Genomic DNA, 27,112 nt, shown 5'->3' with positions numbered 1-27,112 from the left:
CATTTAAACAAAACTATATATCATATAAGCACCACATTTATAAGGAATATACAAGAAATGTATCATACTCGCATAACTGCAATGCTGTGTTAAAAGAATGAGCCGGAGTAGTACAAAATGAGACGGTTGCATCATTTGATTTGGGTGCTGTGTTATGCCACAGTGTTTAAAAAAAGTGGTGTTTCATAAGAGCTCTGTGATTATTTCAGTAACAAAGCTATTTTTCAATAGGGAGAGGCAGGGGCAAGGGGACCGCCTGGGCCAAATGGAGCACCAGTAAGTATTTATTTGATATGAAATCTTTATTACACAAATCAGGTCAAAAGAATATGGTGTCTAGCAGTAGCATGTTTTTTTTAATTTCCTTTAGGGGGCGCCAGGACCACAAGGACCTCCTGGTGATGTAGGAGATCCAGGGCCAATGGTGAGGGAACATGATTAACTGTCTACCGTCTCTGAAGACTTCATAATTTACTGGGGAAGTCTGCCCCACACTCTTTATTTCAAAGCAAACCTCAGCCAGGATAAACTCAAAAAGTGCTTGCTGTTTGCATATCGCAGGCAATTTTCATGGCTCATTTATTAAAGGGAACCACAACTTTGGCTATTCACATTCTCAAAGAAAAGCAATTGTTGCAGTGGCTTTATACATGTACTTAGCATTCTTTTCCCACCATTCATTGGTGAAATGTATCTGGTTATCATATACAACTTAAAACTGTAACCTTTAGGAATACTGGTACATTTTACAACAAGGTTGTTAACTACAGTAGTTAACATGAAAACAATGTACGACACTTCTACAGCTTAGTTCATGTTTATCTCAAAATACACTAATATATATTCTTAACATTAGTTAATGCACTGTGAAATAACATTATTATTTATTGTTTTAACTAATGTTAACAAATTATACTTTATTGTAAAGTGCTACTTGAAAACATTTCTTTTGATCACGTTTTTTTTTTCTCGAATTATCTGATTCTACATATGCTTATGAGGCACAGACTATGGCGGGGTCTATTCTTATCAAATTATTTTAAACTCAAGTGGCTTATTAAACAGGTGTTATAGTTTAAGAATGAAATATACAACAATACTTTAAGAGTGTGAGATTGACTAATAGCTGAAATACCCCTTTCAATGCTGCAGAATCAGCCTTTCTAATAAATTCCATGATCATGTTACTTAAGTCACAATAAAAAATTTTGGTAGTAACATTGTTTTGTTACTAAATGTGCACTCCATGTGTACAATGTACCATTTTTTTTATGTTTAATCAACTGTTCTGCATTGTATAGGGGGGTTCTGGCCAGAGAGGACCAGATGGTCCTCCGGGGAAGCCTGGTGAAGATGTGAGTATATTATGCTGTCATCATGGGCATCCTCACAATAATGTGGTAAAATTAAACAGGATCTGAAATGGAATTCTTTTGCTGTCATAGGGAGAATCAGGGACTTCGGGAAGTGCAGGAGAAATTGGATTTCCAGGATCTCCGGTAATTATTTGGAGCTTTTATCATTGGATGGTGTTTGTTCGCATTTAGATTTATGTTTGAATAACTTCTATTCTCAGGGAGCGAGGGGATTTCCAGGGACACCAGGGCCACCAGGCTTAAAGGGCCACAGAGTGAGTAAACTGTAAATCTCTAGGCAGATTTAATCTCATTTAAGATTTACGTGTGTGACATGCATACAGTTTTCCAAAAGTCTGAGACTATAATGAAAATCTATCAGACAGTATGACTAAGAAATATTGAATAAGACATATTTACGATTCTGCAGGTCACTGATCAAATAAGTTAATTTGTGACATTGACCATGTGAACTAAACGATACAAGGTAGAAGCAATGTCAGTAGATGTCTTAGATATTTTTAACCTCACTGTTTTATATGCTCTCTCAATGTTACCTTCCACTTCTATCAAGTGTGAGAATTTCATTCTCTTGGTCTGGGGATCTTTTCAATGTGCTATTTTCCTGGTATTGAGTGCACTTCAATTTTCAAAGCATCATTGCTCTGGAATTACTTACAGATCATCTACCAGGCCTCCAGTTTTGTCCTGAATGCATCACAATGCATCATATAAAATACCTGTAAGCCAGAGAAGAAGCCAAGTCAGACTTCACACACAAAATATGAAAGAACAAAATACACAATCATCATGTTTGACAATAAGTAATTGCATCTTATTTCGCACCAACCAGCTATTCAGCAAGAAGTTCCCTCGGTTGAAAATACCATTTAGGTGAATACTAGAATAGAATGTACAATGTACACAAATGATTTTCAAGTTACCAGTGCAAATGTATGTTTAGGTTTCTAGATGGAGTCTAGCAGAATAATAATCCTGTTATGCCCTTTCATAATTTAGGGTCACCAAGGTCCAGCTGGTCTTAAAGGAGAACGTGGAGCTGTGGGATCAAAGGTTCAGCTTTGGAAATTTACTTCATTATTAAGTAGCTACTCACTAAAAACCCTAACTATTAATATTGACAAAGCTTTAAAAGAGTAGAGCTGTAAGATTTCATATTTGTCTGTTTGTATATACACACAAATATTAAGTATAAGTATATTTAAGTATATTTAACTAAGTATAGTTTTAACATATATTATTTATTATTTTAGGGTGAATCTGGTGGACCTGGTGCAATGGGTGCCCCTGGTCCTATGGTAAGAAGACCACATCCCAATACATTGCAAACTTCAATTAAAGCAGTTTTACTGATGTGAATCTAGTCAATAAAAACAGATGTTTGTTATGCTTACACGGCCACAAATGCTTCTAGCCTTACTTCCAATTAAATTAAACTGGCCTGTTGCTAAATGCAGGGTCCCAGGGGAATGCCAGGAGAAAGAGGACGCCCAGGCCCAGGTGGCACAACGGTGAGAACAAAAATAAATAAGAGTGATAGCATTGTTCTGATAACTTTAATAAAAGTTTTGAGTCTAATAAGATACATTTATTTATTTATTTTGTATTTCAGGGCATGCGTGGTGCTCAAGGAAATGTTGGAAAACCAGGTCCAATGGTAAGGAATTTTAATAAATCAAAGGATAATATGTAACATACAAAGCAACTACAAATATCATGATGCCAATCTGTAATGGTTTTAATTGTTTTGGGTCCTTTGGGAATTAATGGTGCCCCAGGGTATCCTGGAGGCCCAGGCATGAAGGTGGGTAATGATAACAAGAATTTATACATACGTTTTGTACCATTTTTCGCTATATAGCTATTCATTTTATATATCTTAATAGTTCAGCTGAACCTTCACTACCTTAAATCATTGTTACATCTAGTAATAAAAAGGAATTTTACTTTGCAGGGTCAACCAGGACCTACAGGTGTGAGGGGTCCAGAGGGACCACAGGGACAAAGAGGAGAGACAGGACATCAGGGCAGACCTGGACCACAAGGACAACAAGTATGTTTGTGATTTTCATTTTGTACATTAGAACATGATTGCAAATACTAAGTCAATTATTTATTCATTTGTGATGCAAACTGAGTGTGATTCTGAATTTTTCAGGGTCCTATGGGCACTGACGGTGGTCCAGGTTCCAAAGGCCCAGTGGTATGTTAAAGAAAAAATAATTATGTAATACAATGATGAAAGAGTTAGAATTTTTTTTGCAGTTTTCATTACACAGATATTGGCAACTAACACAACATCATTTCCTCCAGGGAGCTCCTGGTCCTCAGGGTCCTGTTGGTCTGCTGGGCCCAAATGGCCCACCAGGACCCCAGGGAAGCACTGGACAGCCTGGGATCAAAGGTCAAGGGGTAAGGCATTCGTTGCTCATGTTGTGGTGTATGCATTTATGGACTGAAGATTTGTTGTGTTCATATAATGTAAAATAGGCTACAAAATATGTACTATTTGTGTCCGAAAATGTGTATAATGAAGAACAATTAAAAACACTGACTGTTAAACCAGCCTTGTGTTTTGTGATGTTTAGGGAGATGTAGGTGTTCCTGGATTTAAAGGAGAGGCTGGACCTAAAGGAGAACCTGTAAGTTTTGTCTATAAATATATGTATATTTTTTTTCTTTCAAAGGTGAAGCATGCAGATTTTGTGCCATGTCATCAGACAAATTTACATAATTAGTAACTGTTTTCTAACAGGTAAAAAACTAGGAGAAGACAAAGAACATATAAATTACCTCCAAGTGTAATGTATTTCTTTGTCATAGGGTCCACCAGGATCACAGGGAGTAATTGGACCTCAGGGAGAAGAGGGAAAACGTGGGCCCAGAGGAGATCCAGGTTCTGTTGGCCCACCCGGACCTGTTGGTGAGAGAGTGAGTCTAGTTTTCCTTTTATTGCATTTACAAAAGCAGACTGGCATGAATGTAATTACATAAACCAACTAAATTTTCATGGGTTTTTTATTGTCTGATATAGGGTGCACCTGGAAACCGAGGCTTCCCTGGTCAAGATGGCTTACCGGGTCCAAAGGTAATAAAAGAGTTCCATTAAATCCAAAGTATTAACAAGTGGAATATAATTAGCTGAATACTGAAATAATACTTTTGTTCATAATTATCTAAGGGTGCACAAGGTGACCGTGGAATTACAGGAACTTCTGGTCCTAAAGGCTCGACTGGAGATCCAGGGAGAACAGGGGAACCTGGTCTACCAGGAGCAAGGGTAAGTAAAAAGTTTCATGTGTTGTGTCTTTATAATAGAAAAGTAAGAGGACAATGCACAAACTCCTTCAAATACATCACTAATTCTTTTGCGTCCTCTTTTTCTCAGGGTTTGACAGGAACACCTGGAGTTCAGGGTGCTGAAGGAAAGCCAGGACCACTGGTACATTCATCTGACATTTTCCATGACTGGAATAAAATATCGACATTGTTCAACAGAAAATAAAGAAATGTTACTATTCACCTTCTACAGGGTGCTCCAGGTGAGGACGGGCGCCCAGGGCCTGCAGGGTCACCTGGAACAAAAGGCCCTCCTGGAACTATGGGATCAATAGGCCCAAAGGGTTTTAGTGTGAGTAGAATTATTATTTATTCATTCATTTATTCTCTGTAAATACATGACTTATCATTTGAACAATAATTTAGGGGGATCCAGGAAAGGCAGGTGAGCAGGGATCTGCAGGAGTTTCTGGGCAAAGGGTGAGTAACAGCAGATAAATGTATTAACTACTTTTGACACCACAACACCTGAGCGTAACTGCACAGCAACATGCAAAAAAATAAATATCAATAAATAAAAAATAAACATCTGTGCAGCTACATTATGATGCCCTGATTGCAACATAGTGGCACTTAGTTTTTATGTTCAAGCTAAATTAACATTTTCTTCAGAGAATATAAATCTTGTTCTAAATGAAAATTAACTGTACCTCATAGGGCCCACCAGGCAAAGATGGAGAAGTAGGCCCAGCTGGTCCACCAGGTCCACATGTAAGCGTACACAACCATCTGTTTTTGCTATTGTTGTTTAGCTATTGAACTCCCAATGAGACAAGTTCAATTAGAGTACAATCCATGATTTTATTTCTTGATTTTCAGGGTACAGCAGGTGACAGAGGCGAACAGGGACCTCCTGGAATGCATGGCTTCCAGGTGCTTGTTTTATGACTATTTAACCATTCAAAATGATTTATTTTCTGTTGTTGTTATCTGGCACTTTAATAATATCAATCTTCTTACCTGTTTCTCAGGGTTTGCCAGGACCAGCAGGTGCTCCTGGAGAGGCAGGAAAACCTGGTGATCAGGTACAGTTAGTTAACTTCAACATACAGTAAATCACTAATTCCTGAAAAAGAAGGGACAAATGACAGAAAACAATGCTAATCAGGCATTTGTCTCTCTCTCAAGGTATTCATGGTGAAGGCGGCCCAATAGGCCAAACTGGACCAAGGGTGAGTTCTAGTTTTACCTTAAAACGCTTCTGTAAACACACGTGGTTTAGGTCAAGACATGTCCTAATTGGTCAGTTATTTCATTGAACAGGGTGAACGTGGAATCCCAGGAGAAAGAGGAGAGCTGGGATCTCCTGGCTTGCCTGGAGCCAAAGGTATCCCAGGGGCGCCTGGTCCTGATGGCCCAAAGGTAAAATTTAGTATCTATTATTAGTACTGAGACATAGGAATAACGTTTTTAAATGGTTTCAGAATAAGATTGTATTGTACTGTAGATTGAGCACAGAATACACCAGAATACACTGCGAAATAAGCACTCTCCCTCAGTTTCACCATGCAGCTACATCATAATCCTGACATATTTAGTGAAGTGTTGTAATCAGTGCTTTTAAAATGTTAATTTATCATTCTACTGAATTATTTGTAGGGTAGCCCTGGGCCTTCTGGTACGGTAGGTGATCTAGGCCCTCCCGGTCTGCAGGGAATGCCAGGTGAAAGAGGGATCTCTGGCCCACCTGGTCCAAAAGGAGAGAGAGTGAGTGACAATGCAATTAGATTTAAAGTGTGCACATAGATATTTGTATATTTGTAGTTCTCTAATTAACCTTTTCCCACATTTAGGGAGCTATTGGTGAGAAGGGGTCAGAGGGCACTCCTGGAAGTGACGGTGCAAGGGTAGTTATTTGCATTTTTAAAACTGAGTTGTTTTTAACTGGTGGGTTGATTAGTGCCAATGACAAAAATAAAAATGAAATAAATAATATAACACTATTCATGTTCCTGTTTTGATTTGAACTTAGATTTGAAAGAAACATTTCAAACTGGTAAAAGTTGAGAGAAAGCAATCTCAATATCAAGCATAATTAAATGTAACAGACATGTTAGTAATCGAACAGAGGGTGAATTATACAAGACTTGTTCAAGCACGCCCGATCATAGATGTGCACAAAATTATCTGTAGATGATGCTTAATATGCATGAAATAATAATCTCATGCTAACATATTGTCTCTCACATGTAGGGTTTGACAGGCCCAATTGGCCCTGCAGGACCCGGTGGTCCAAGTGGTGAAAAAGTACACCCACATAACATATTATCTATTTTACTTTAATACAGTTTTCTTTTACAACATACTTCTAACGTAGTGTTTTAACAGGGAGAACCAGGCCCTAAAGGACCACCTGGACCTCCAGGATCGAGAGCAATGCCAGTGAGTTGATATTTCACACTCAAATACAAAGGCAAAAGTTTCAAATTAGTTAAATGTTTTGATTTAATAACAAATATTTGTGCTAAAACCAAGGGATCCCGTGGTGAACCTGGGCCAATAGGTGCTGTAGGCTTTGTTGGACCGGCTGTAAGTATACATTTTGAAATCTGAAAGAAAACTCATGGTTGTTTGATGTTGTATGCATTAAATATGCAAATATTATTTTTGTCAGATCATTAAGTAAACTGGTTCTGAATCTGGTACACTTTCAAAATCACAGGGTATTGATGGTCAGCCTGGTGTGAAAGGACCACCAGGGGAGCCTGGACAAAAGGGTGATGCTGGATCTCCTGGCCCTCAAGGGTTGGCTGGTCCTCCAGGGCCACAGGTGATAAAACATTTGCATAAAAAAGGTTTTCAGAAGGCCCTGTGAACATGGTAGTGAATTAATTATCCCCTTTTTAATATGTGTGATTACAGGGTAATATTGGTGTGGCTGGACCAAAGGGTGGTAGAGGAACACAAGGGGCACCTGTAAGTATAGATGTGACAGCAAATACTGTATCATGCGGTTTGAATGGCTAGTCACTTAACATACATCAATGTTTAGGGCCCAACAGGTTTCCCTGGATCTGCTGGAAGAGTTGGCCCACCTGGTCCAACGGTATGTTGCATGGGCTGCAGAGGTTCAAAATTATGACAATTCAAAACATTTTTTCAAACCTGTAGGAATTTATTTTCTTAGGGTCCTATTGGTGAGCCAGGTCCAATTGGTCTTCCTGGGAAAGAGGGTCCTCCTGGTCTTCGAGGAGATCATGGACCGCCTGGACGGCAGGGAGAGAGAGGTCCCCCTGGGCCTGCTGGAAGTCCTGGAGACAAAGGAGATTCTGGAGAAGATGGACCACCAGTAAGTGCAACAGATGTTTCTCAGGTGAAACACTAAGTGTAAAAACAGACTCTTAACAGTTATTTCCATTAGGGACCTGATGGTCCACCAGGTCCTGCTGGAACCACGGGACAAAGAGGAATTGTAGGCCTTCCTGGACAAAGAGGAGAACGAGGAATGCCGGGACTCCCTGGGCCAGCTGTTAGTATTGTTGTTACATGCTGAAATATTAAATATAGTGTCTAAGACAACTTCTTTTTTTTTATAAGACCTTCACTAATCTGCTTCTTCATGATTGTCTCATGTAGGGTCCTCCAGGAAAACAGGGTACATCAGGAGCCCCAGGAGACAAAGGACCTCCTGGCCCAGTTGGGATGCCTGGTGCTAATGGACCTCGGGGGGATCCTGGACCTGATGTAAAATATATTTAATATAATTGTTGCAGTCAGTTTGTACTGACTAGAGTTGCTTGACACAATAAATAAATATATAATTTTTGGTTTCGATTATTAGGGACCTGCTGGATCTGATGGTCCACCAGGAAAGGAAGGTGTCATAGGAGCCCAGGTGAGACCAAAAAACATTAAATGACCCATGTCCAAATCATAATTTCAAGCTGTTTGTGCCAATCTCACAAAGATGTTTAATTTTTAAAGGGTGATCGAGGAGATCCAGGCCCAGAGGGTGCGACTGGATCTACAGGACCACCTGGTTCCCCTGGTCCTGTCGGTGCAACTGGAGGAATTGGAAAGAGAGGAGATCCTGTAAGTCTCACATTTTCTTATAGTTGAATATACCGTATACTAGAATGCCATCTCTAAAGCATTTTGGCTCACTTTTTCCTCACATTGTCTTGGCAGGGTTCGAAAGGACCCTCTGGCCCTCCAGGTCCTGCTGGAAAACGAGGACTCATAGTAGGAAACTTGTGACAAAACACAAAATGGCATTATTGGAATAACCTTATAGCTGCTATAAGGTATATAAAACTATAAAACCGCTCCATTTCTAACTATCTATTTAAGGGGCCGCAAGGACCAAGAGGAGATAAGGGAGATGTGGGTGACCATGGAGAGAGAGGACAGAAGGGTCATAGAGGATTTGCAGGCTTACAAGGTCTTCCTGGACCACCTGTAAGTTATAACAAAGATCCTCTCTTGATTCAAAGAGAAAGGTTACTCCAAAGGCTACATAATTCACTTGAGTCATATAATTAATTAAATAAAGAAAATCAACAATCAAGCAATATATTATCAGTGAAGCATTTTTCCATCATAACATTTTAAATTCACTTCATTTTTAGGGCACAACTGGAGAACAGGGAGCTCCAGGCATCTTTGGCCCAAGTGGACAAAGGGTATGCATTTAACTTGTTTAATGTGAATGATTAACAACTAGTCAAATGGTGACTGACATGAAACCAATAATTTGTCTCACAGGGTCCTCCTGGGCCCATTGGGCCACCAGGAAAGGAAGGGTACATTGGACAGCCTGGACCTATGGGTCCTCCTGGTTCAAGAGGAGTTAGTGGTGATATTGGACCAGAGGCAAGTTAAACTCTCCTGCCACTTCACATAGCATTATAACTTAAGACACCCACTAATTTTCATCTCATCATGACTAGGGACCTCCTGGAGAACCTGGCCCACCTGGCCCTCCCGGATCTCCTGGACCTCCCACTGCAGCTTTGGAAGATCTGTTTGGTGGGCCTCAAGATTATGATGCTGGTCCTCCTCCCCCAGAGTTCAGTGAGGATGAGGCTCTTCCCAAGAGCAACTCAACAAGCGTGTTCCAGGCTGATCCTGGAGTCCAGGCAACTTTGAAAGCTCTGAGCAGCCAGATTGATAGCATGCGTAGCCCTGATGGTAGTAGAAAGCATCCTGCCAGAACTTGTGAGGACTTGAAACAATGCTACCCTCAAAAAAAGAGTGGTAAGTTCATTTTGGAGTATTCCACAAGCAGGTAAATCATTACCAACTGTACTAAGTAGGCCACTGACTTGCTATATCTGTATCCTACATATACCAACTCAGGCATATTGGAAAAATGTGCCTGTGGCGACATTTATGAAAAATTATATTACATCAATATCTTGCATGTTTTGTGACAATTTTAAAATGAAATGTCCCAGTGAGTGGCACTAAAATTACTTTCAGTTTTATCTTAATCAGACGAACAGAGACTTCTGAAATGAAATCTCTGGGGTGTGGCACTAAAAGGTTAATGAAATAACATACCACTTCTATAATCCTTACCCTAAACCTAACCAATAGTGGTGCAACTGCATTGCAAGTGCAATGTCCCTGGTGAGCTACCAAGCAAGTTTACTACATAAAAAAAGCCTCATGTAGTACTGTATGGAGCTTATTATTTAATATTAACATCGAAATGTATTCGTTTACGAATCATGCACTATGGTAAAATAATTTTGAGGTTATAACATTGTGCAAGAAACCACATGAAAATAAGTCTTTATTAATCAATCAACTAATCAGAATTTGTGTTAACGGGAATAAAAGTTGTTTTACTAGTCATTTCAGGTGGAAACTGCAATGCATTAAATGTATAGGTAATTTTTGGGAGTTTTGCAAAAATCTAGGTAGAAGCATGTCTTTTCAATGAGCTTAGGTTGACTAGCAATCAAACATATTGAATTACATTTATACACACACACACACATATATATGAGAGAGAGAGAGAGAGAGAGAGAGATAAGACATAGACTGAACTATAAAAATACTAGACTGTACTATAAAAACAGTACTAAACATCAGTATTTACAATGTGCTTACAGTCTTAATAATCCAACATTGTCATTGTGGCTTTGTATTTTAGTACCTCTGTAGCTGCTATTATTAAACAAAATGATTTTCCTTAATTACCAGAATATTAACAGTTGAAACCAAACAAACTTAAATGTTTCATCCCTACTTCGTAGGTGAATACTGGGTGGATCCAAACCAGGGTAGTGCAGAGGATGCCATTAAAGTTAATTGCAATATGGACACCGGAGAGACATGCATCTCCGCAATACCTGCCAGCATCCCCAAGAAGTCATGGTGGAGTTCCCCAGGAACTAAACCTGTGTGGTTTGGAGCCAATATGAATGGAGGAACATATGTAAGCATGTTGAGCCACTCTTACGAACATGATTTTGTTTAATCATGTAAATTGTGTGAGCTCAGTTAGTATTAAGTAATAGACTTATCTATCACATTAAACTGTATTTGCCTATTATTTATCTCTTTTTATGTCTTTATGAAGTTCACTTATGGGAATAAAGACCAGCCGGCCAACACTGTCACAGTTCAGATGACTTTCATCCGTCTGCTCTCCAAAGAAGCATCACAAACCATCACTTACCACTGCAGGAACACTGTGGGGTACAAGGATGAATCAACTGGAAACCTCAAGAAAGCAGTCATCCTCAAAGCTTCAAATGATCTAGAGCTCAAAGCTGAGGGAAATAACCGCTTTAGATACACTGTCCTTGAGGACAGCTGCTCGGTAAGTACCCTGCTGAACACCATTTATATAAAGGCACAAGCCTTGTTTCAGAAGCTAGTGATCTGTCTTACTCTCTACTACTGCCTACATTTTATATGGCAGCCTAACTCAAAATGGAACCTTCTAAGTGAAGATGGATTTGGAACACTCTGCATAGAAAGAAACCTTGTGCCTCAACACAAATAGCACTAGCTTATTTTAGCATGTTGCTAAGCTAACAAAACATTACTATGGATAAAAATACACAGTTCATACTTTTGTGATTTAATTAATCATATCTCAGTAATCCATAAGACATCACAAGTGCCCCCATACAAACCTAAACAAATGTATTTTTCTTCACAGCAAGCAAATGGTAAGTGGGGCAAGACGGTGTTTGAATACAGGACCCAAAAAACAGCAAGACTACCTATTGTGGATATTGCACCTGTGGACATTGGAGGTTCAGATCAGGAGTTTGGTATTGATATTGGGCCTGTGTGCTTCTTGTGAATCAAGATGCATTGAAGAGATTCCTGAGACAATTAGTGACTGCTGACAAGATCAGCCTTGTACATACAGAGCATTGGACTTTTCTGGCCCTGTAGCGAGATATTTATTGTGCCTTCTAAGAGTTTCAAGAAAACAGCCGCTCCATAAGGTTTTTACAGATTGTTCCCTTGAAATGAGAAATTCAAATTAACAGAATTTTTATACAAGACCATTCATCAACTGCTGTTTTAAATTGATATTGCCATTGCAAATAACAGTAATGATGCTACACACTGTACCAACCCTAGTTGCAATTAAAATGATTTGGATTTGCCTGTTTTCATTACAGTATGTTTTTTTTATTATTTTTTTTACATAATAATGGTGCTATAGAGGAAGTTTGCATTCAGTTGAGTGTATTTTGACTCTTTAAACTATACTCGTGTACATTCAGCTTGTAATTACTTTCAAAACCAACTTACAATTAAAGATGAAAACGATGATTCATTAGTGCAAGCTACCTCGTTTCTATAAACTGGCAAAAGCTGACCACAGACTTGCTGTACATGAATTCTGTACAACTGGTTGTATTTCTCTTATAAAAAGGTTCAATGCAGTGTACACTGCAAAAAAAATGCTTTTCTTAGCGTTTTTATTTTTGCCTCATTTTCAGACAAAATATCTTAAAATTCTTAAATCAAGAAGGAGGTAAAAATTATAGTTTTGTTTTCAGAAAAAAAATATATTGCTTCAATATTGCATAAACAAACAAACAAAAAAATAAAATAAAAAATATGCCAATGGGGTAAGCAAAATAATCTTGTTTTCTGTTTGAAATAAGATTATTCTTTTTGAGATATTTTGGCTGAAAACAAGACAAAAAAAACAAAAATACTAAATAAGAAAAGCATTTTTTGCAGAGTAAGGAAATGCAAATAAAATTAAATGCATCTCTCTAATTGATAAAAGGTGAATTATTATTTATCTTTCCCATAGCCTATTGAAAACCAAATACACCTATCACAAGTGCAATGCAAGATAATTTTAACCCATTAGTTTTATACTTTAAATGCTTTTATAAATGTAAAAGGCACAATGTAGTAAAATGCTGGTGCAGTTAAATTAGACGCAGTATTGAAAAAAATTGTGTCATATTTTCTAAAGCATGCAGATATAGCTACAGTACAGTTCTTGTACTTTTTCTTCTTTTATTATTTTATTCAGTTTTAGAACTTTTTAAAGCCATTTGGTATATGGATTTGAAGCTAATTTCATGTATTTGCTTTGCAAATTAAACATTTAAACATTTTATTGAATCAATCAACACAATATTTCTCCCTCTTTTTTTCTTGACTTTTAAAGATGCTTGTTTCTTTCCTCATCTTTTAAGAATGAAAATATTTTTAATTAATCAAATTGTTAGATATTGATTTGCTTAATTATATCCTCTGTAAGTTGCTAGAGTGATTTCTGCAATTTTGTCATAACCTGTTAGAATATTGTTGCTGTTGTTATTTTTCGTAATTAATTAATATTTTTGCTTTGAGCAAATAGTAAGAAATGGCAGGAATAGTACTAGTTTAACATTTTTGGTATTAAAAAAAAAAAATTGTTAAAATATTGTCATTTTCCTGTATGTTAAAAATATTTGACTAAAATTGTCAAATATGATCAGAACTGTAAATGCCTATAGCGAGGACTGCTTGTTATATTAGCAGTATTTGGGAGTAGCATAAATATGGGTATTTTCTGAACAAGAAATTATTGAATGTTATATTATTATGCCTTGTATACATGTTCCTCACACAGGCTTTCTACAACAATTGTACTTCTTGAAATATGATGCATCTTGGTGTAGCACTACTATGAAGGAAAAAAAAGAAAGAAAAAAAAAAAACTTTTGTTAAACATACAAAGGATGGGAAAGAGCAGCTTACCAGAGCAACGATGCGAGAAGAATGAAGTAACACTCCAAGATGTGGTGCTCTTCAGAAAGACACACTTATGAACAGTACACAGGTTACATGATTGAGCCAAATTACATTCTGAACAATCATTGCGAATTATAGCGTGAAAAAATAACATTTCAAGCTTTTATACTAATTTTAAGAGAGTAAATTTAAAACACTTTAAATTTTTTGGTAAATTAATGGGACTCAAGTACATAATGATCATTTTACTGTAATATAACTATTTTTTTACACTGTATTTTCAATACATTATCGGCGACTTGAAATAAACTACTTAAACACTACAGCATGTGGGTGAAGATTTGTTGAGGCAAAAACAAAACAAAAAAAATTCAAAAATTCATACAAGGTCTCTTATTTAATGCAAGTAAAGGTCTAAGAAAAACATGTTACAAAACAACTTACACAGAGAACACAGAATATGTACCATTTTCTTTTAATGACTACAACAGCAAAGGCTAAAATAATGCTTATAAACTGAATTAACAATAATACATGAACAGAGCTCTTTCAAAGTGCTTCCTTGTGCAAGAGTATACTAAAATATATCATATAAAATTAAACTGCAATACGAGTGTATGTTAATGTGGAAACAGTCCAGTCCTGCCATTCATAGCACTGCTGCTCATTTAAAAAATATGTATTATAATGGATCCATTGCTATTAACAAAAACAATATCATAATTTTACATGTGATCGGATACAAAAGGAATGTGATTATGATGTATGGTAACGTAATAAGTGTTAAAAATAAAGTTAAAAATAAAAATAACGTCAAGGGAACTCTCCATAATTATAACGTTGTATGTGTTTATGAATTGTAATATGCCACAGATTAAAAACAGCAGCTTGTATGCATAACACAAGCTTAAAGAATTTGCTTTTGATAACAGTAATGAAACATTGACACAGACTGTGCAATTGCACATACTTTCTACATCCTTCATTACCTGTACAAGCAAGGGGTGTTAAAACTACATTTCTAGTTTTTTTTTTTTAGTTCTTACAAAAATAGTGATTCTACTGCTTCTGATTTCTCAATATACTTTTTGTAAACCAAATTCAAAATGCAAATACATAAAAAAAAATGTAAGTAAATACATTGACATCTTGACTGTAAACCCGAGTTTGGCACTTTAATACAAATGGTTTAACATGAAAGTGACAAAACTTTCTTCTTGGCATCAGCAGTGACCTTCTAGTGGATCAAGGGAAAAGACAGTGCCCTCTACTGTTAGTCCCATTTTGAACCCCTCCTGGAGAGGGAAAAAAAATAAAAATAAAATACAAACACTATTAGAATTAACCCTTTAAACAGTGAAATACATGTAGGTTTATTTAAAATACACAACTGCATTATACATTTATACAAATCTGTTAAATAAGTAAAAAGGCTTTTTTAAGCAGGGCATGAGCTAGAAGCAAACGACACAGGGTTTAAAGTCTGAGTGTAAATAATTGATCTTAGAGACATTTACAGGGATAGTTCACCTAAAAATGAAAATGTTATCATCATTTGCTCACCCTCATGTTGTCCCATGGAACACAAAAGGAGACATTTAGCATAATGTTGACATTGCTTTTCTTTTTTTTTCTTTTTTTTTTTTTTTTTTTTTTTACAATGAAAGTGAATGGTGACCAGGGGCCACAAAGCTCCAACATTTAGAAAAGGCATGCCAAAAGATTTGCACATAATATTCCAAGTTTTATGGGAAAACAGATGGAAACTAAACCCATTCTTACGTGGAAATCATCTGACATAGCTCTCAAATCTCATTTAGGCAATTTGAACATATGCATATTTACATATCATAACAACTTATTCAACAAAGTGGTTTGTACCTCAAATGAACTACTGTATGGCTTTAAATGACTTGAAATATTAGACACATAAGTCTATGCACACAGTTTAACAGAAACCAGTCACCATTTATTTTCAATGCATCGATATAAGAGAAGTGAAAACATGAAGAAAATGCCAAAATGAGAGACAGAATTTTCATTTTTGGATGATTCATCCCTATAAAACAGTTAAACATTCCAAATTAGACCAAAGCTATATGTCATCTGAAAAAAAAAAAGAAAAAAAAAATTTCAAACAGTCTTAAAATACAAACCATCTTTGCCGCTGCAAGCAGAAAGAGAGCAAAAAGACGAAAATTGAGGTTGTTAGTTGAGCAAAACTGGCAAATGATATAAATGTTTCATGTAACTGCTCTGTATGCAAGATTTACTCTATGTTTAGTCTATTTTCATCGGGTTCAAAGCATACTTAAAAAGCAAACTTCTCTTGAAAGTTTTCCATCTGCAAACAGAATAGCACTCCCAAGACAAATCTAAAATGAACATAAAACCAAACATAATCATCATATTATTCCCTTCTGCACTGAGAGTCTCTTCACAGCTGCAGCAGTGCCTACCATCAGCTCCATTAGCTGCTCATTTACACCAGTCCATTTGCTAATAATTCACAGACATGCAGTCACCTGCATCTCATCCAGCTTGGACTGGATGTCAGGAGGAAAGTCAGCTGCCCCGCAGGTAAAAGGGTCAAATGGTTCTGCACCAAACAGGTCTCTCCCTGAAGAAGAAAATTGCAATATTTTTTCCCTTCATTTTACAGGCCACTGAAGCTACCATCCATAATATATGACCCTATGCAACCTGATCTTTTGGCCAAATGAGTCAACATTTCTTTTGGTAAAGAAAAGGGGGGAAAAGACAACTTACTAATCTCTGAAGGCCTTGCAGGTGGTGGAGGGGCCGAGCCATTACTTGCTGGTAATGGAACCAATGGGGTCATTGGAGAAAATGGAACCATGTCAAATATGTCAGTGGGCGTCTTCGAGGATATGCTGTTTCCCTGCAAATGTGAACAATGTGTAAACTACATAAGCAATCTGAGGAATCACTCATTTGAAAACCATTTTCAACTGTTTAAACTTAAGAATAAAGTGCATATTAGAGTATATTATACTGAATATTAATTATAACTATGAATTCAACATGAAGTCAAAATAGACCCAATTCACAAATATTTTATGTGAAAGTTTGATTGTGTGCTTTATATAAATAAATACACAAATAGATAAATAAATGTTGACCCTATTCACATTCCGAGTGTTTATGTGCATGTTTCATTGTGTGCATTATTCCATCTATAATTACATCTGTATTTCTTAATCAGTGAGTCACAAAAATGTTTTCAATAAAAAAAAATTAATCCCTCTCACTTTCTTCATGATCCAATCAATTTCCAAATGATAAAAGCCTCACCTTTTCCCCTTGCAAAACAACACAATTTAGAAATATTTCAGATCACATAAGTAAAATGGATCTTTACTCAGAATTCATGACCACTTAATGCTGGCTCACACCACCCCAAACAAATACCAACAGGGTAAACACATCGATCCAATAAAACCCAACATCCCCTGGAATCTAGTGTAGGTGTTTGTTGGCCCGTGTGAACCAGCCTTTAAAATCTGAGGGTAAAACTTAGCAAATCAACTGAAACCAATAAACACAAAGATAGAAAGAGTAAACAGAAAGGTGCTTAACAGGAGGTCGAGGAACACTGGCTCCACTTGGAGTCTTTGACAAAGCTGGTTTAGCAGGTGGAGGAGTCAGAAGACCGGCAGAAAGGTTAGAGTCAGGTGAGCTCATTGGCGTTAGTGTAACAGAAGAGATTTCGAAGCAAGAGAACGAGGTCACGTTGTGACACCAGAAGAGAGATGAGGGTCTCTGAAGCATATAGTCCTCATTAGAAGAGTTAATGTGAAGAAGCTGTGGAAAGATCAGAACTAGTCAGCACTAGTTTTACTGCAGTGTTTTTTTTTCTCAAAAAAGGAAAACTCATCGGTTTAGAAGAGGTTTTTAGGCATAGCTGAGGTCTGTTTTGTATGCAGCTAGTTAAGAGAATGTTGAACGGCAATTATGTGCAGTCCACTGACAGGAAGTCCACTCCACATAGTGCTTACAGGAGGAACTTGAGCAATCATCAGCTGTTCCTCCAAGACTTGCAACTGCTTCTTCAACTCAGAATTTTCAGCTTCAAGATCTTGAATCTATAAAGACAGATATCGATTTGTCTTAAACAGATTTTCCTATTTGAGACATTGCATTGTGTTTGCTAACTGTACATGATGCTCACTCTTTTCTGTAGGCCACCTATCTGTTTCCTCGTCTCTACGTCTTTTCCCCCGGACTCCAAAAACTTCTTGTAAGCCAAGTCAAACGCTTGGCCGATGGTCAAAGTTATCTCTTCTGCCTGGAATCGACAGATACATGACAGATCATTTTCATAGTAACATCATCAGCAGTGTTTTGTTTGGCCATTTGTCTACTGAACTACATTTAATTTACTTCGGATTACATAAGTAAAATGGATCTTAGTCAGAATTCATGACCACTTAATTACTAGTTCTAACACAACATGCATGCGTGACAAATCATTTCTTCTTCAAAAAAACCTAATATGACATATTATCTGTTCTCTTACACATTTTTCACTGTCAAACACATAGCAGAGATGTTTGTTGGATTCTGAATCTTTACAAATGAATGTGAATATCCTTTTGTCAGTCTTATCATCTGCACAGAAGGATATCCGGTGCAACTGACAGTTGTGCTGTACTTCCTGTGAAGAAGAAAATAAGATAAGAGACAGTATAGACAAAATATAGGGCCTTTAGATAGATATGGGCATGCAGTGGCACCAAAAAGTACTTGGACACACTTAAAATATTTTTAGACTAAACAACAAATATCCTCTGGTCATTTTTGGCAAATGTATAAAGTGGGTTCCCCTCAGTCTCACACAGGTGTAAAAAATCATATAAACAATGAACAGGTTCAGCAACCAGAAACTGTCCAAATACTTTTTAAAGGGCCATTATAGTGCCTCAACTGGCTTTTACTTAAACAACATGGCTCATGTGAGACACAACTGGTTTCATAAATCTGTTTGTTAGGCTATATGCACATACTTTTGATTTGGGATCTAATATTTTCACTCCGTAGATGGAGATCTGTAATTCCATTTTTGGGATCTTCTGTCCCTCTGACTTCTTAATGTGTTTCTGAAACTTTAGAGAGAGAAAGAAAGAGCGAAAGACCACAATCAGGTTAAAAGAGATCGGATATGTTTAAGATCCGTTTTTGAAAAAGTACAATGTTAATTTACCAACAATTTACCAACATATTGTATTGTTTTATCTTGAGTTGTTAAAACAGAATTCATGCAATACATTCATATGATGATAACAAAAACAATGTATTATTATTATTATTTAAATATGACCTTCTTCAACTGATGTAGCATTTTCTATTTTATCAAAGCCCCTTATAAATGATAATGTAATACTGAGAGTGGAGGGTTGATCAAATTAAATGATCTATGCATCATTAAACAGGTAAACTGTGATCCACCACTGAAGGTCTGAAACAGCTGGAGGGTTCTAATATTACATCCTCTCAAGAGAAATACCACTTCCTGTCTCCAGATGTGTGCAGGCAATGTAAAACTACAGTAACTTACCTTGAGCTTTCTGACGGCATCTCTCACCACCTCTGTACCTTTGGGTTGATCAACTTCTGTGTGCCCCAGAAACTGTGGGAGAAACATGAAAATCATGTGTTATGGAATGGTTTAATTTTTGAATAATAAAAGGTCTGTCAATTAATGATAAAGTACTTAAGGACATTTATTTAAATTGACCACAAAGCAAGCCACATCTCTGCTTCCGTTTCATGTACAAATACTGTCAGTTATTGTATGTTAATTTTATTAAAAGGCTTTGCTGATTGCTAAGAACATTTAATCTGGAACATATTAAAGCTAGTTTGTTATGAAAAGAAAATCATCAGGAGCATGAACAACGCTACATTTAGCATCCAACAGATGGAGCTATTAACCTTTACCCAGTCCTTGTGGTCAAGCATCTGTCTAGACGCTGTTCTGGCCGATTTAACAATGGTTCTTAAAACACCTAGCCATTACTTCTCCAGTCTAACAGCTACTCTACTGAAATGAATAAATAAACAATATTTTGACAGTAACCACAAAGATTTCCAAACTATACTTATGTGATTTTCTTGTCTGACCCATTTTCGCTTGTCAAATATACATTTCTTATATTCATGTTACTCTCTGATGAGGCTATAAACAGAATCGTGAAAAGGTCCTTCTACCTTAAAAAAACGTTCATTGCTAGAACTCATTACTGCTGGTCTGCCTCTTTCCAAGAATGCATTGTAAGTAATGGATTCATGATTAGACTTAATCATTATACAGACAGCGTACATCATACTATTATTATTATTATTATTTTTATCATCAGAAAAACTCTTCTGGGGGATAAGAACCGCATTATCCTCCAAACTGGAGTTAAACAAATAAGACTCCATAAACGTGTCTGCAGCACGTAGTTATGATGGATGCCATCCACACTCAAGGGCAAGTGAGCACGGTAGGACAGAAAGTGAGGCAGTAGTGATAGATACACTACATTACACTGGGTGGAGAGTCTCTTGTTCCTGATGACTGTTCCCTACTGGTCTGTTCGAAGGTGTTTTGTTGCCAAAGACATCCAGTCTTCACTCATCTATCACCTGCTACACTGGCAGAATACCATTTTTTCCCTCTTTAATTCACTTTCTTTGTCTATTCTCTCCTCATCTCCAAAGACAGACAACACAGCTGAAACTTCGGTAGCTCTGAGAATCAAAACTAGTTTAGTTTTGTGAAGAATTCAGTAAGACATCTTAGAAGCACTGCTCAGGAGTAGACAGCTTCTCAGCCCTGAACAGAAGACAAGTTTCTGGTGAAACAGAGCGTAAAACAGCACTGACAGTGTATACGAGATGTTCTTGCCCACAAGATGTTTGATGAATAGCGAAAGAGACACAAACAAATTCATTGTTTTGTGAAAAGACTGTGTAAAAGAAGACAGTGAAAATTGATATAGCATTTGCATTGATCCATCCATTTAAGCTGTGTCTGTTTAGACCTCTGGATATTTGTTGCTGTATTTTTTTTTTTTAGAAGTACAGTTGCTGTATTTATGCCAACAAGCATTAAAATCAGCATGAAATCAAAACTGGCCCAATTTTACTTCTTTATACACGTTCTTGCTTTTCCCCCCTGCAAGATACATTGTTATTTTCAATAAGGTCAAGCTATTTATTCTCATACTACAATAGCTTTTTGTACTCCATTAGGCTAGTTCATTAAATAAACAGAAGTAAATTATGTTAAAAGAGACCTACAATGTCATTCAAAAGTTTGAAAAAAAGTAAAATCACATTATATATACACACACACACACACACATACATACACAAATACAAATACAAAATATCAGCAAAACAGTAAACCTTAAGAGAAATGGAAATTAATTCAGTAAAAAAGAGGTTCAAAACACATACCTTGGCATTGTATGCTATAAAATGTTTGGCCAGTGCTTCTGGAGTGTGCATCCATGATTTATCTAGAAAGAGACAGAACACTTTTAACCTAATAAGATTCTTTACGAACTTATGAAGTATACAATATCTTAAAGGGATAGTTCACCCAAAAATAAAAAAAAAATTGATGTTTATCTGCTTACCCCCGGGGCATCCAAGATGTAGGTGACTTTGTTTCTTCAGTAGAACACAAACAAAGATTTTTAACTCAAACATTTGCAGTCTGTTGGTCATATAATGGAAGTGGATGGGAATCACGGCTTTGAGAGTCAAAAAAACAAACAAAAGCCGTGATTCCCATCAACTTTCATTATATGACTGACAGACTGCAACAGTTCGAATGAAAAACCTTGGTTTGTTTTCTACTGAAGAAACAAAGTCAAACAAAGTGGATGCCCTAGGGGTAAGCAGATAAACATCAAATTTTCATTTTTGGGTGAACTAAGTAATGATATTCTTAATGTTTTAGACAAACATTATAAATAAGTAGGCCTTTAAATCAGCTGCTGTTCAAACCTCTTAGCGGCAAAAACTCAAATGTGCATAAACAACAAACCAATTATTATAAATGATTATCCATTAATCAACTGCTGTTCAAATCTCTTAGCAGTGCAACTCATGTAAATGTGTTCAAACAACAAACCATATGATTAGAAATATTTATTTTTTCCTTTACAGTCCTTGCATTAATTAAAGTAATTTTTAAAGATAGTCAAAGATGAAAACCCAAATGCCTGTGTAGGAGGAGGATTTCAGCTAAAGCTGCACAAATCAAACTGGCTTGTCAGAAGGTGAATTACTGAGATTGGCCTCAAAGGAGTACAGACAGGGGGTCAGATGTGATGGACAGGATACACCGCCATACCTGTGCTTGTGTGACAGCTTAGAGAAAACTGCAAGGCCTAACTGTGACAAACAAGCCGCAGGAGTCACAAGATTCAGTGCGCCTGCCGATCTGCCCTGGCATCAACACCCTGAGTTCATTAACAGAGTTAGCCACACCATTGCATGTCCAAAATCACTTCTTATTACCTATAAAGTAAATATTGGGGCTGTCAGGCATTCGGCAATGCACAAATCCAACATTTGTAATTCTTAACACTCTTTACCCCCTCCACCCCCCACCCCAAATTCTTTCTTTAAACTCTGCTTTAATGTACTACAATTGAGAGGATGTTATGCAACAGTATTCTGGACAATTGCCATACAGCCATTTACAGGGAAACAACGACCAATTAATTTCCCATTTAGCTAAGTATAACTCAAGCAGATCGAAACAAAAGATCCCTGAGGACTCAGAACCCTTTTCTGGTATTTCAAGAAAGCAATGATCTATTTTAATTAGCAGTTAATTGTAAATATTCAGAAAAAGAAAAACTTTGGTCTGAAATAAGGATGACTCTTGGATGAACAGTCATTTTAAAAGTTAAAAAAACAAACAGTTAGCAACAAGTTTTGAAGCTTTCAGAGCAATTAGTGTTTAAATCTGGTGAGTATATAATCAATCAATCCAAGTTGTATATTCTGATCTCAAACTTATCCTAATGAATCCATTGCTTATTGACAATCTGCCAGTTTTTCTTCTTTCACAGACTGTCAGGATACAGTGTTTGCCCACTGAGATTCCTTATAGAGTGGGTGTGATTCATAGGTCAAATGAAGAGCGAACACCTCAAAATGTCAGTGTCCTTGTGTACATCTGTGTGTAAGAATGGTAGGCGTTTCATAGACACCACTGTGATGCAGAAGCTGATGACAAAGTGTCTGGAGAAATGCGTATTATATTTTCAGAAAAGAAACCAATATAAATGGAGAATGGGTGAAAATCTGTCAAAAGGTCAAATCAAAGCATTGAAATGGGTCACTTGTGTGTCAGAAGTGGTCGACTCTGTGGTGCCATCAAAGCATTTCTCTGCATATTTGCGCATCTCGACTTCCTATTTGTCTGGCTATTAGCAGCCTGAGGGAATATTTCACATTTAATTTAATGAATTGTATAATGGGGAAAGCGGCCAAATATTGATGTTTCCCAAACTAATATCTAATGATCATTGACTGAATATCAAGACTTGTCAAATAAGAACATACTGGCATATTCTTAGCAGGATTTCTCTGCAAGGGCTTTAAAGGAGCGTAAGAGCCTTGGTAGTCTCCGCATCTAATTTTACGGCACACTGCTTTGATTCATGGAGCTCTGAATGGCAATAAGGAGACGTTATAGCAGAAGTAAGACTGGAATGATCTAATATAGTGGTTCTCAAACCTCTCCATTAAGTACCCCCAGCACTGCACATTTTGTACGTCTCCCTATATCTGACACACCCACTTTAGGTCTTGAATTCTCCACTAATGAGCTGATGAGTTGAATCAGGTGTGATAGATGAGGGAGACAAACACAATGTGCAGAGCTGGGGCCTGGGGGTACTCCAGGACAGGTTTTAGAACCACTGATCTAATAGAATAGTAATGCTTCTATATGCCACTCCAACAAATACTAAAGAAATGCCCTGGGCACTAAGCCTTTGTATTGTATTTCAACTGAAACAGATTAAGTGTTGAATGTGCATTTTAATACATGGTCTGGGCCACAAGTTCCTGTAAGCACATGGGCAATTTTTCATTAAAGAAAGATTATGTTTTATCCATAATCGCAGGGTATTTCTGTCATCTCCCACTATGCACAATGAAAGCCTGGAGGTATTAGCAATGTGATGATGACATATTCAGAAATTTTTTAAAGCATTTTGTAGGGGGAGAAAATAAAGAAAAAGAGAAAGATGGCACAACAACTACTGTAATGTAATTAATTAGGTAGTAGAACTGTGCATAATTTAGCTAAGGTTATTTATGGGATACTGGGAATACTAGATTGTCACTAATTAACCAGCCGCACTCACCAAACGCAATCATTTCTGAGCTTAGGAAGGAAATGCAATAAAGGGGGGGGGGGGAATGCACAAATCACATTAGTGTTATATCATGACTCAAAGTTTCACGACTGAGAAATCTTTTGTGCTGTTGAGGCTATTCAAGCTGATCATGTGTGGGTTCAAACTTGATTTTATTATGCTCTAAATAACAGACACTATTGCTATTTCATGTTCTGTGCCTGGTAATTGGATGCATAAGTCTGGAAAGAATCTTGGTCCAATTATTTCTTTCATCACGCAAACAGCATTTCTGCCTTTGGCTTTATGAATTACCAACCATTTAATTTAGAAACTTACAGTCTATACCTGTTGAATATGTGAACAGTAATTTAACTTGTCTTTCTATATTTAATTCCTCTATATTTCAGCAGTTAATCCTGAAGAATCATAAAATTATTTTGACAGCTTGACATAGCCAACATATATTATTTTATAAACGTACAGTTTATACAACAGCCTAGATGGAGTGTGCTTTTTTACATATAGTGACCATCCGTCCATCCATCCAGTCTTAAAACTACAGTATACAGATAAGGCCTATTACATCTTGATAAACTTTCTGTTCGTACTTCGTAGTTGAATTTAATAGGCAGAGTCTTCTGAGACAAATGATCACCCATTAACTCTGAAAAAGTATAATAATTTATGACCACATATAAAACAAAGAGAACATATTTACGCTACCTTTCTCACCAATGACGAATCACCCATTTAATTTCAACGCAAGACCGCATTAGTCAGACTTCATTAGACAGAAACCTCTCTGTGAATCTTCTATAACGTCACATCACCACTCACACCCGACTGACACTGCTGCTAATGAATGCATGGCCATAAAATGATTACTGTCTCTCTCTGGAAAATGTCACTATTGTTCATAAGTGGCTTGGATGGACCTTTTTGTGTTAGTTGGAGAATTTAATGCTGTCCTTCAGACAGATGGGCTATTGGTGTTCTCCACAGTCCAACAGCATGGTCCCGTGTGCCAAAAAGGAGGCAATTGTGACAGTGGAAACATCCGTGCAAGGCAGTGGAGGGAAATGTGTTGTGGGTGCAAGAGCTTTGCTCTTATCAGTGCCAAAATAATTGTTATGCCTAACCTCTTTATGAAATCAGATTACAACTTTTTCTGGGTAACTGAGCTAATTGTAAGTGAATTTGCAATGCAGTACACTAGAGAGGCTGTCATATGCAATGATGCAATTCAATGATGAACTGTTTTTTTGCATATTGAAATGAAAAATTTACATTCAACGGTCTTGGTTATCAGCTATTGTATCCTGGTACTTTATGCTTTTGATATTAAAGATAACAGTTCATGAAAACATTAGACAAGCTACCCTCGAATCATAATGTACTTATAAAAATACAGTTAAAGGTAATGGCAGAAAGTACTTGTACTTGAAAAAATGGTATTCGGCATGCTTCATGTGTATATAATAATCTCTCATTCATATGAAAACCATATGTGTTACATTTACCAGAGAACATATCTCTAAACATCATCACATCATTTGCCATCTTGAGGGACTCAGCACTGGTCACTACTTGCGATTATAATCTATATCTTCAAAGCAAGCCAGACAGGCCAACAGGAGCTCCTAACACAGAAATATTACCAATGCATTCCCTGCCATCTGGGATCTAAGACTGGCCAGTAGGGTTTATCACATCAAAGATCCATTAATTCATTTTGGAAAGAAGGGTGGGACAGGTGGTTGTTAATACATAGGGAAAAAAAACAGACCTCTGGAGGCAGACAGGTTGTCTACTCCAAGCCACTGAGAAATAACAGAAAGGGAGGAGAGACTAGGCGAGGAACAAAGAGAGCTAGAGATAGACAGAGATACAGGCAGACAGATATGAGTACGAAAAGGGAGAGTCTGAACTAGAGAGTTTTATAAAGAAGGGTTTCTGTTAGGACTGTCAATTTCAACATGGAAATTTAATGTGAATAACTATAACAAAAATAATGCAATAAAAATGCAATGTATAAAATAATGTAAAATAAAGTATATAAAGTAATTAATATCTGATCTGTTCTCAATTCTGCATTAAGACACTTCTAACATCAGAGCAATTTCAAGCTTATAGTAGCACCTTCACATTTTTATTTGAAAATAAAATCAACAATACATAATGACTTTTAAAGAGACATTTTGTCTGTTCAATGTTTTCATACACACATAAAAAAGGCTTTGAATGGCTATAATTTTTATTGTTTTCAGCAAATGTTAATGTGTTCAAAAAAGAATTGCTATTAATTAAACAATACCACGCTATTCATATGCTTACATGATATTCAAATAGTTTGACAGCCCTCTAGGTTTAAGCTGAATGGATAGACAGAGAAAAGAGAGGAAAGCAAGACAAAAACTGGTAGAAACACACATACCTTTTTTTCTGTTAAATGCCCGGTTCATGCTTGAAAACGCTCCGTCTCAGCTGCGATTTCCTGGAATGTGCCACCTCTACCTGGCGGGATAGGAGCACATATGAAAATTTACTTCATGGAGTCTGAGAAATAGGACATGTTTCAAAAACAAAATCCTGTGAATTTGCCTCTATGGTCAAGTCTCCTATGGTGTGTTATTGCACTAAATGTTACTGGGTTAAAAGTTATTGGGTTCACAATAAATAACCCTTTTTAAAAGCAAATATCTCTGCACAATTTTTTTTTTTTTTGATGTGGCCTGGAACTACAGAGAAAAAAAAATAAAAAAAAACGAGAAAGATGCCCTATGGAATTTTGTTGCGCTGCATGATAGTTCCTAAGCTTCTCCCTCT

At 36.8% G+C, this 27,112-nt stretch overlaps 2 protein-coding genes across 13 annotated transcripts in view; one reads left to right on the top strand and one right to left on the bottom strand.

Annotated features, from left to right (window-relative positions):
- Positions 1 to 12,461, top strand: part of LOC109090095 (collagen alpha-2(V) chain-like) — a 28,022-nt gene extending 15,561 nt beyond the window's left edge. For both annotated transcript variants that reach the window (XM_042730465.1, XM_042730464.1), the window contains exons 9-54: positions 232 to 276; positions 371 to 424; positions 1,302 to 1,355; positions 1,446 to 1,499; positions 1,577 to 1,630; positions 2,376 to 2,429; positions 2,630 to 2,674; positions 2,834 to 2,887; positions 2,989 to 3,033; positions 3,127 to 3,180; positions 3,331 to 3,429; positions 3,535 to 3,579; positions 3,690 to 3,788; positions 3,965 to 4,018; positions 4,200 to 4,307; positions 4,411 to 4,464; positions 4,558 to 4,656; positions 4,765 to 4,818; positions 4,909 to 5,007; positions 5,082 to 5,135; positions 5,373 to 5,426; positions 5,535 to 5,588; positions 5,687 to 5,740; positions 5,843 to 5,887; positions 5,979 to 6,077; positions 6,315 to 6,422; positions 6,509 to 6,562; positions 6,909 to 6,962; positions 7,044 to 7,097; positions 7,191 to 7,244; positions 7,378 to 7,485; positions 7,578 to 7,631; positions 7,708 to 7,761; positions 7,843 to 8,004; positions 8,077 to 8,184; positions 8,292 to 8,399; positions 8,497 to 8,550; positions 8,640 to 8,747; positions 8,844 to 8,897; positions 9,006 to 9,113; positions 9,284 to 9,337; positions 9,420 to 9,527; positions 9,605 to 9,911; positions 10,919 to 11,100; positions 11,245 to 11,487; positions 11,833 to 12,461. In XM_042730465.1, the coding sequence (XP_042586399.1) occupies positions 232 to 276; positions 371 to 424; positions 1,302 to 1,355; positions 1,446 to 1,499; positions 1,577 to 1,630; positions 2,376 to 2,429; positions 2,630 to 2,674; positions 2,834 to 2,887; positions 2,989 to 3,033; positions 3,127 to 3,180; positions 3,331 to 3,429; positions 3,535 to 3,579; positions 3,690 to 3,788; positions 3,965 to 4,018; positions 4,200 to 4,307; positions 4,411 to 4,464; positions 4,558 to 4,656; positions 4,765 to 4,818; positions 4,909 to 5,007; positions 5,082 to 5,135; positions 5,373 to 5,426; positions 5,535 to 5,588; positions 5,687 to 5,740; positions 5,843 to 5,887; positions 5,979 to 6,077; positions 6,315 to 6,422; positions 6,509 to 6,562; positions 6,909 to 6,962; positions 7,044 to 7,097; positions 7,191 to 7,244; positions 7,378 to 7,485; positions 7,578 to 7,631; positions 7,708 to 7,761; positions 7,843 to 8,004; positions 8,077 to 8,184; positions 8,292 to 8,399; positions 8,497 to 8,550; positions 8,640 to 8,747; positions 8,844 to 8,897; positions 9,006 to 9,113; positions 9,284 to 9,337; positions 9,420 to 9,527; positions 9,605 to 9,911; positions 10,919 to 11,100; positions 11,245 to 11,487; positions 11,833 to 11,979 (3,867 nt within the window). In that variant the 3' untranslated portion in view covers positions 11,980 to 12,461. The remainder of the gene's footprint in view (positions 1 to 231; positions 277 to 370; positions 425 to 1,301; positions 1,356 to 1,445; positions 1,500 to 1,576; positions 1,631 to 2,375; positions 2,430 to 2,629; positions 2,675 to 2,833; positions 2,888 to 2,988; positions 3,034 to 3,126; positions 3,181 to 3,330; positions 3,430 to 3,534; positions 3,580 to 3,689; positions 3,789 to 3,964; positions 4,019 to 4,199; positions 4,308 to 4,410; positions 4,465 to 4,557; positions 4,657 to 4,764; positions 4,819 to 4,908; positions 5,008 to 5,081; positions 5,136 to 5,372; positions 5,427 to 5,534; positions 5,589 to 5,686; positions 5,741 to 5,842; positions 5,888 to 5,978; positions 6,078 to 6,314; positions 6,423 to 6,508; positions 6,563 to 6,908; positions 6,963 to 7,043; positions 7,098 to 7,190; positions 7,245 to 7,377; positions 7,486 to 7,577; positions 7,632 to 7,707; positions 7,762 to 7,842; positions 8,005 to 8,076; positions 8,185 to 8,291; positions 8,400 to 8,496; positions 8,551 to 8,639; positions 8,748 to 8,843; positions 8,898 to 9,005; positions 9,114 to 9,283; positions 9,338 to 9,419; positions 9,528 to 9,604; positions 9,912 to 10,918; positions 11,101 to 11,244; positions 11,488 to 11,832) is intronic.
- Positions 12,462 to 14,267: 1,806 nt separating this feature from the next.
- The window catches only part of LOC109090552 (GULP PTB domain containing engulfment adaptor 1a), a 49,212-nt gene continuing 36,367 nt past the window's right edge, over positions 14,268 to 27,112 (bottom strand). For 3 of the 11 annotated variants that reach the window (XM_042730495.1, XM_042730496.1, XM_042730497.1), the window contains 11 exons: positions 26,721 to 26,800; positions 21,357 to 21,418; positions 19,468 to 19,539; positions 18,917 to 19,015; positions 18,430 to 18,567; positions 18,082 to 18,198; positions 17,909 to 17,995; positions 17,490 to 17,714; positions 16,659 to 16,791; positions 16,415 to 16,509; positions 16,065 to 16,264 (listed from right to left, as the gene is read on the bottom strand). In XM_042730495.1, the coding sequence (XP_042586429.1) occupies positions 16,190 to 16,264; positions 16,415 to 16,509; positions 16,659 to 16,791; positions 17,490 to 17,714; positions 17,909 to 17,995; positions 18,082 to 18,198; positions 18,430 to 18,567; positions 18,917 to 19,015; positions 19,468 to 19,539; positions 21,357 to 21,418; positions 26,721 to 26,748 (1,131 nt within the window). In that variant the 5' untranslated portion in view covers positions 26,749 to 26,800 and the 3' untranslated portion in view covers positions 16,065 to 16,189. The other 8 variants (XM_042730498.1, XM_042730499.1, XM_042730501.1 and 5 more) reach the window with 7 other exon arrangements.

This window comes from Cyprinus carpio, chromosome B9, assembly GCF_018340385.1.
Source record: "Cyprinus carpio isolate SPL01 chromosome B9, ASM1834038v1, whole genome shotgun sequence".
Classification (NCBI taxonomy): domain Eukaryota; kingdom Metazoa; phylum Chordata; class Actinopteri; order Cypriniformes; family Cyprinidae; genus Cyprinus; species Cyprinus carpio.
Note: the sequence above shows the minus strand (reverse complement) of the source record. Positions and strands in the feature narration are given on the sequence as shown.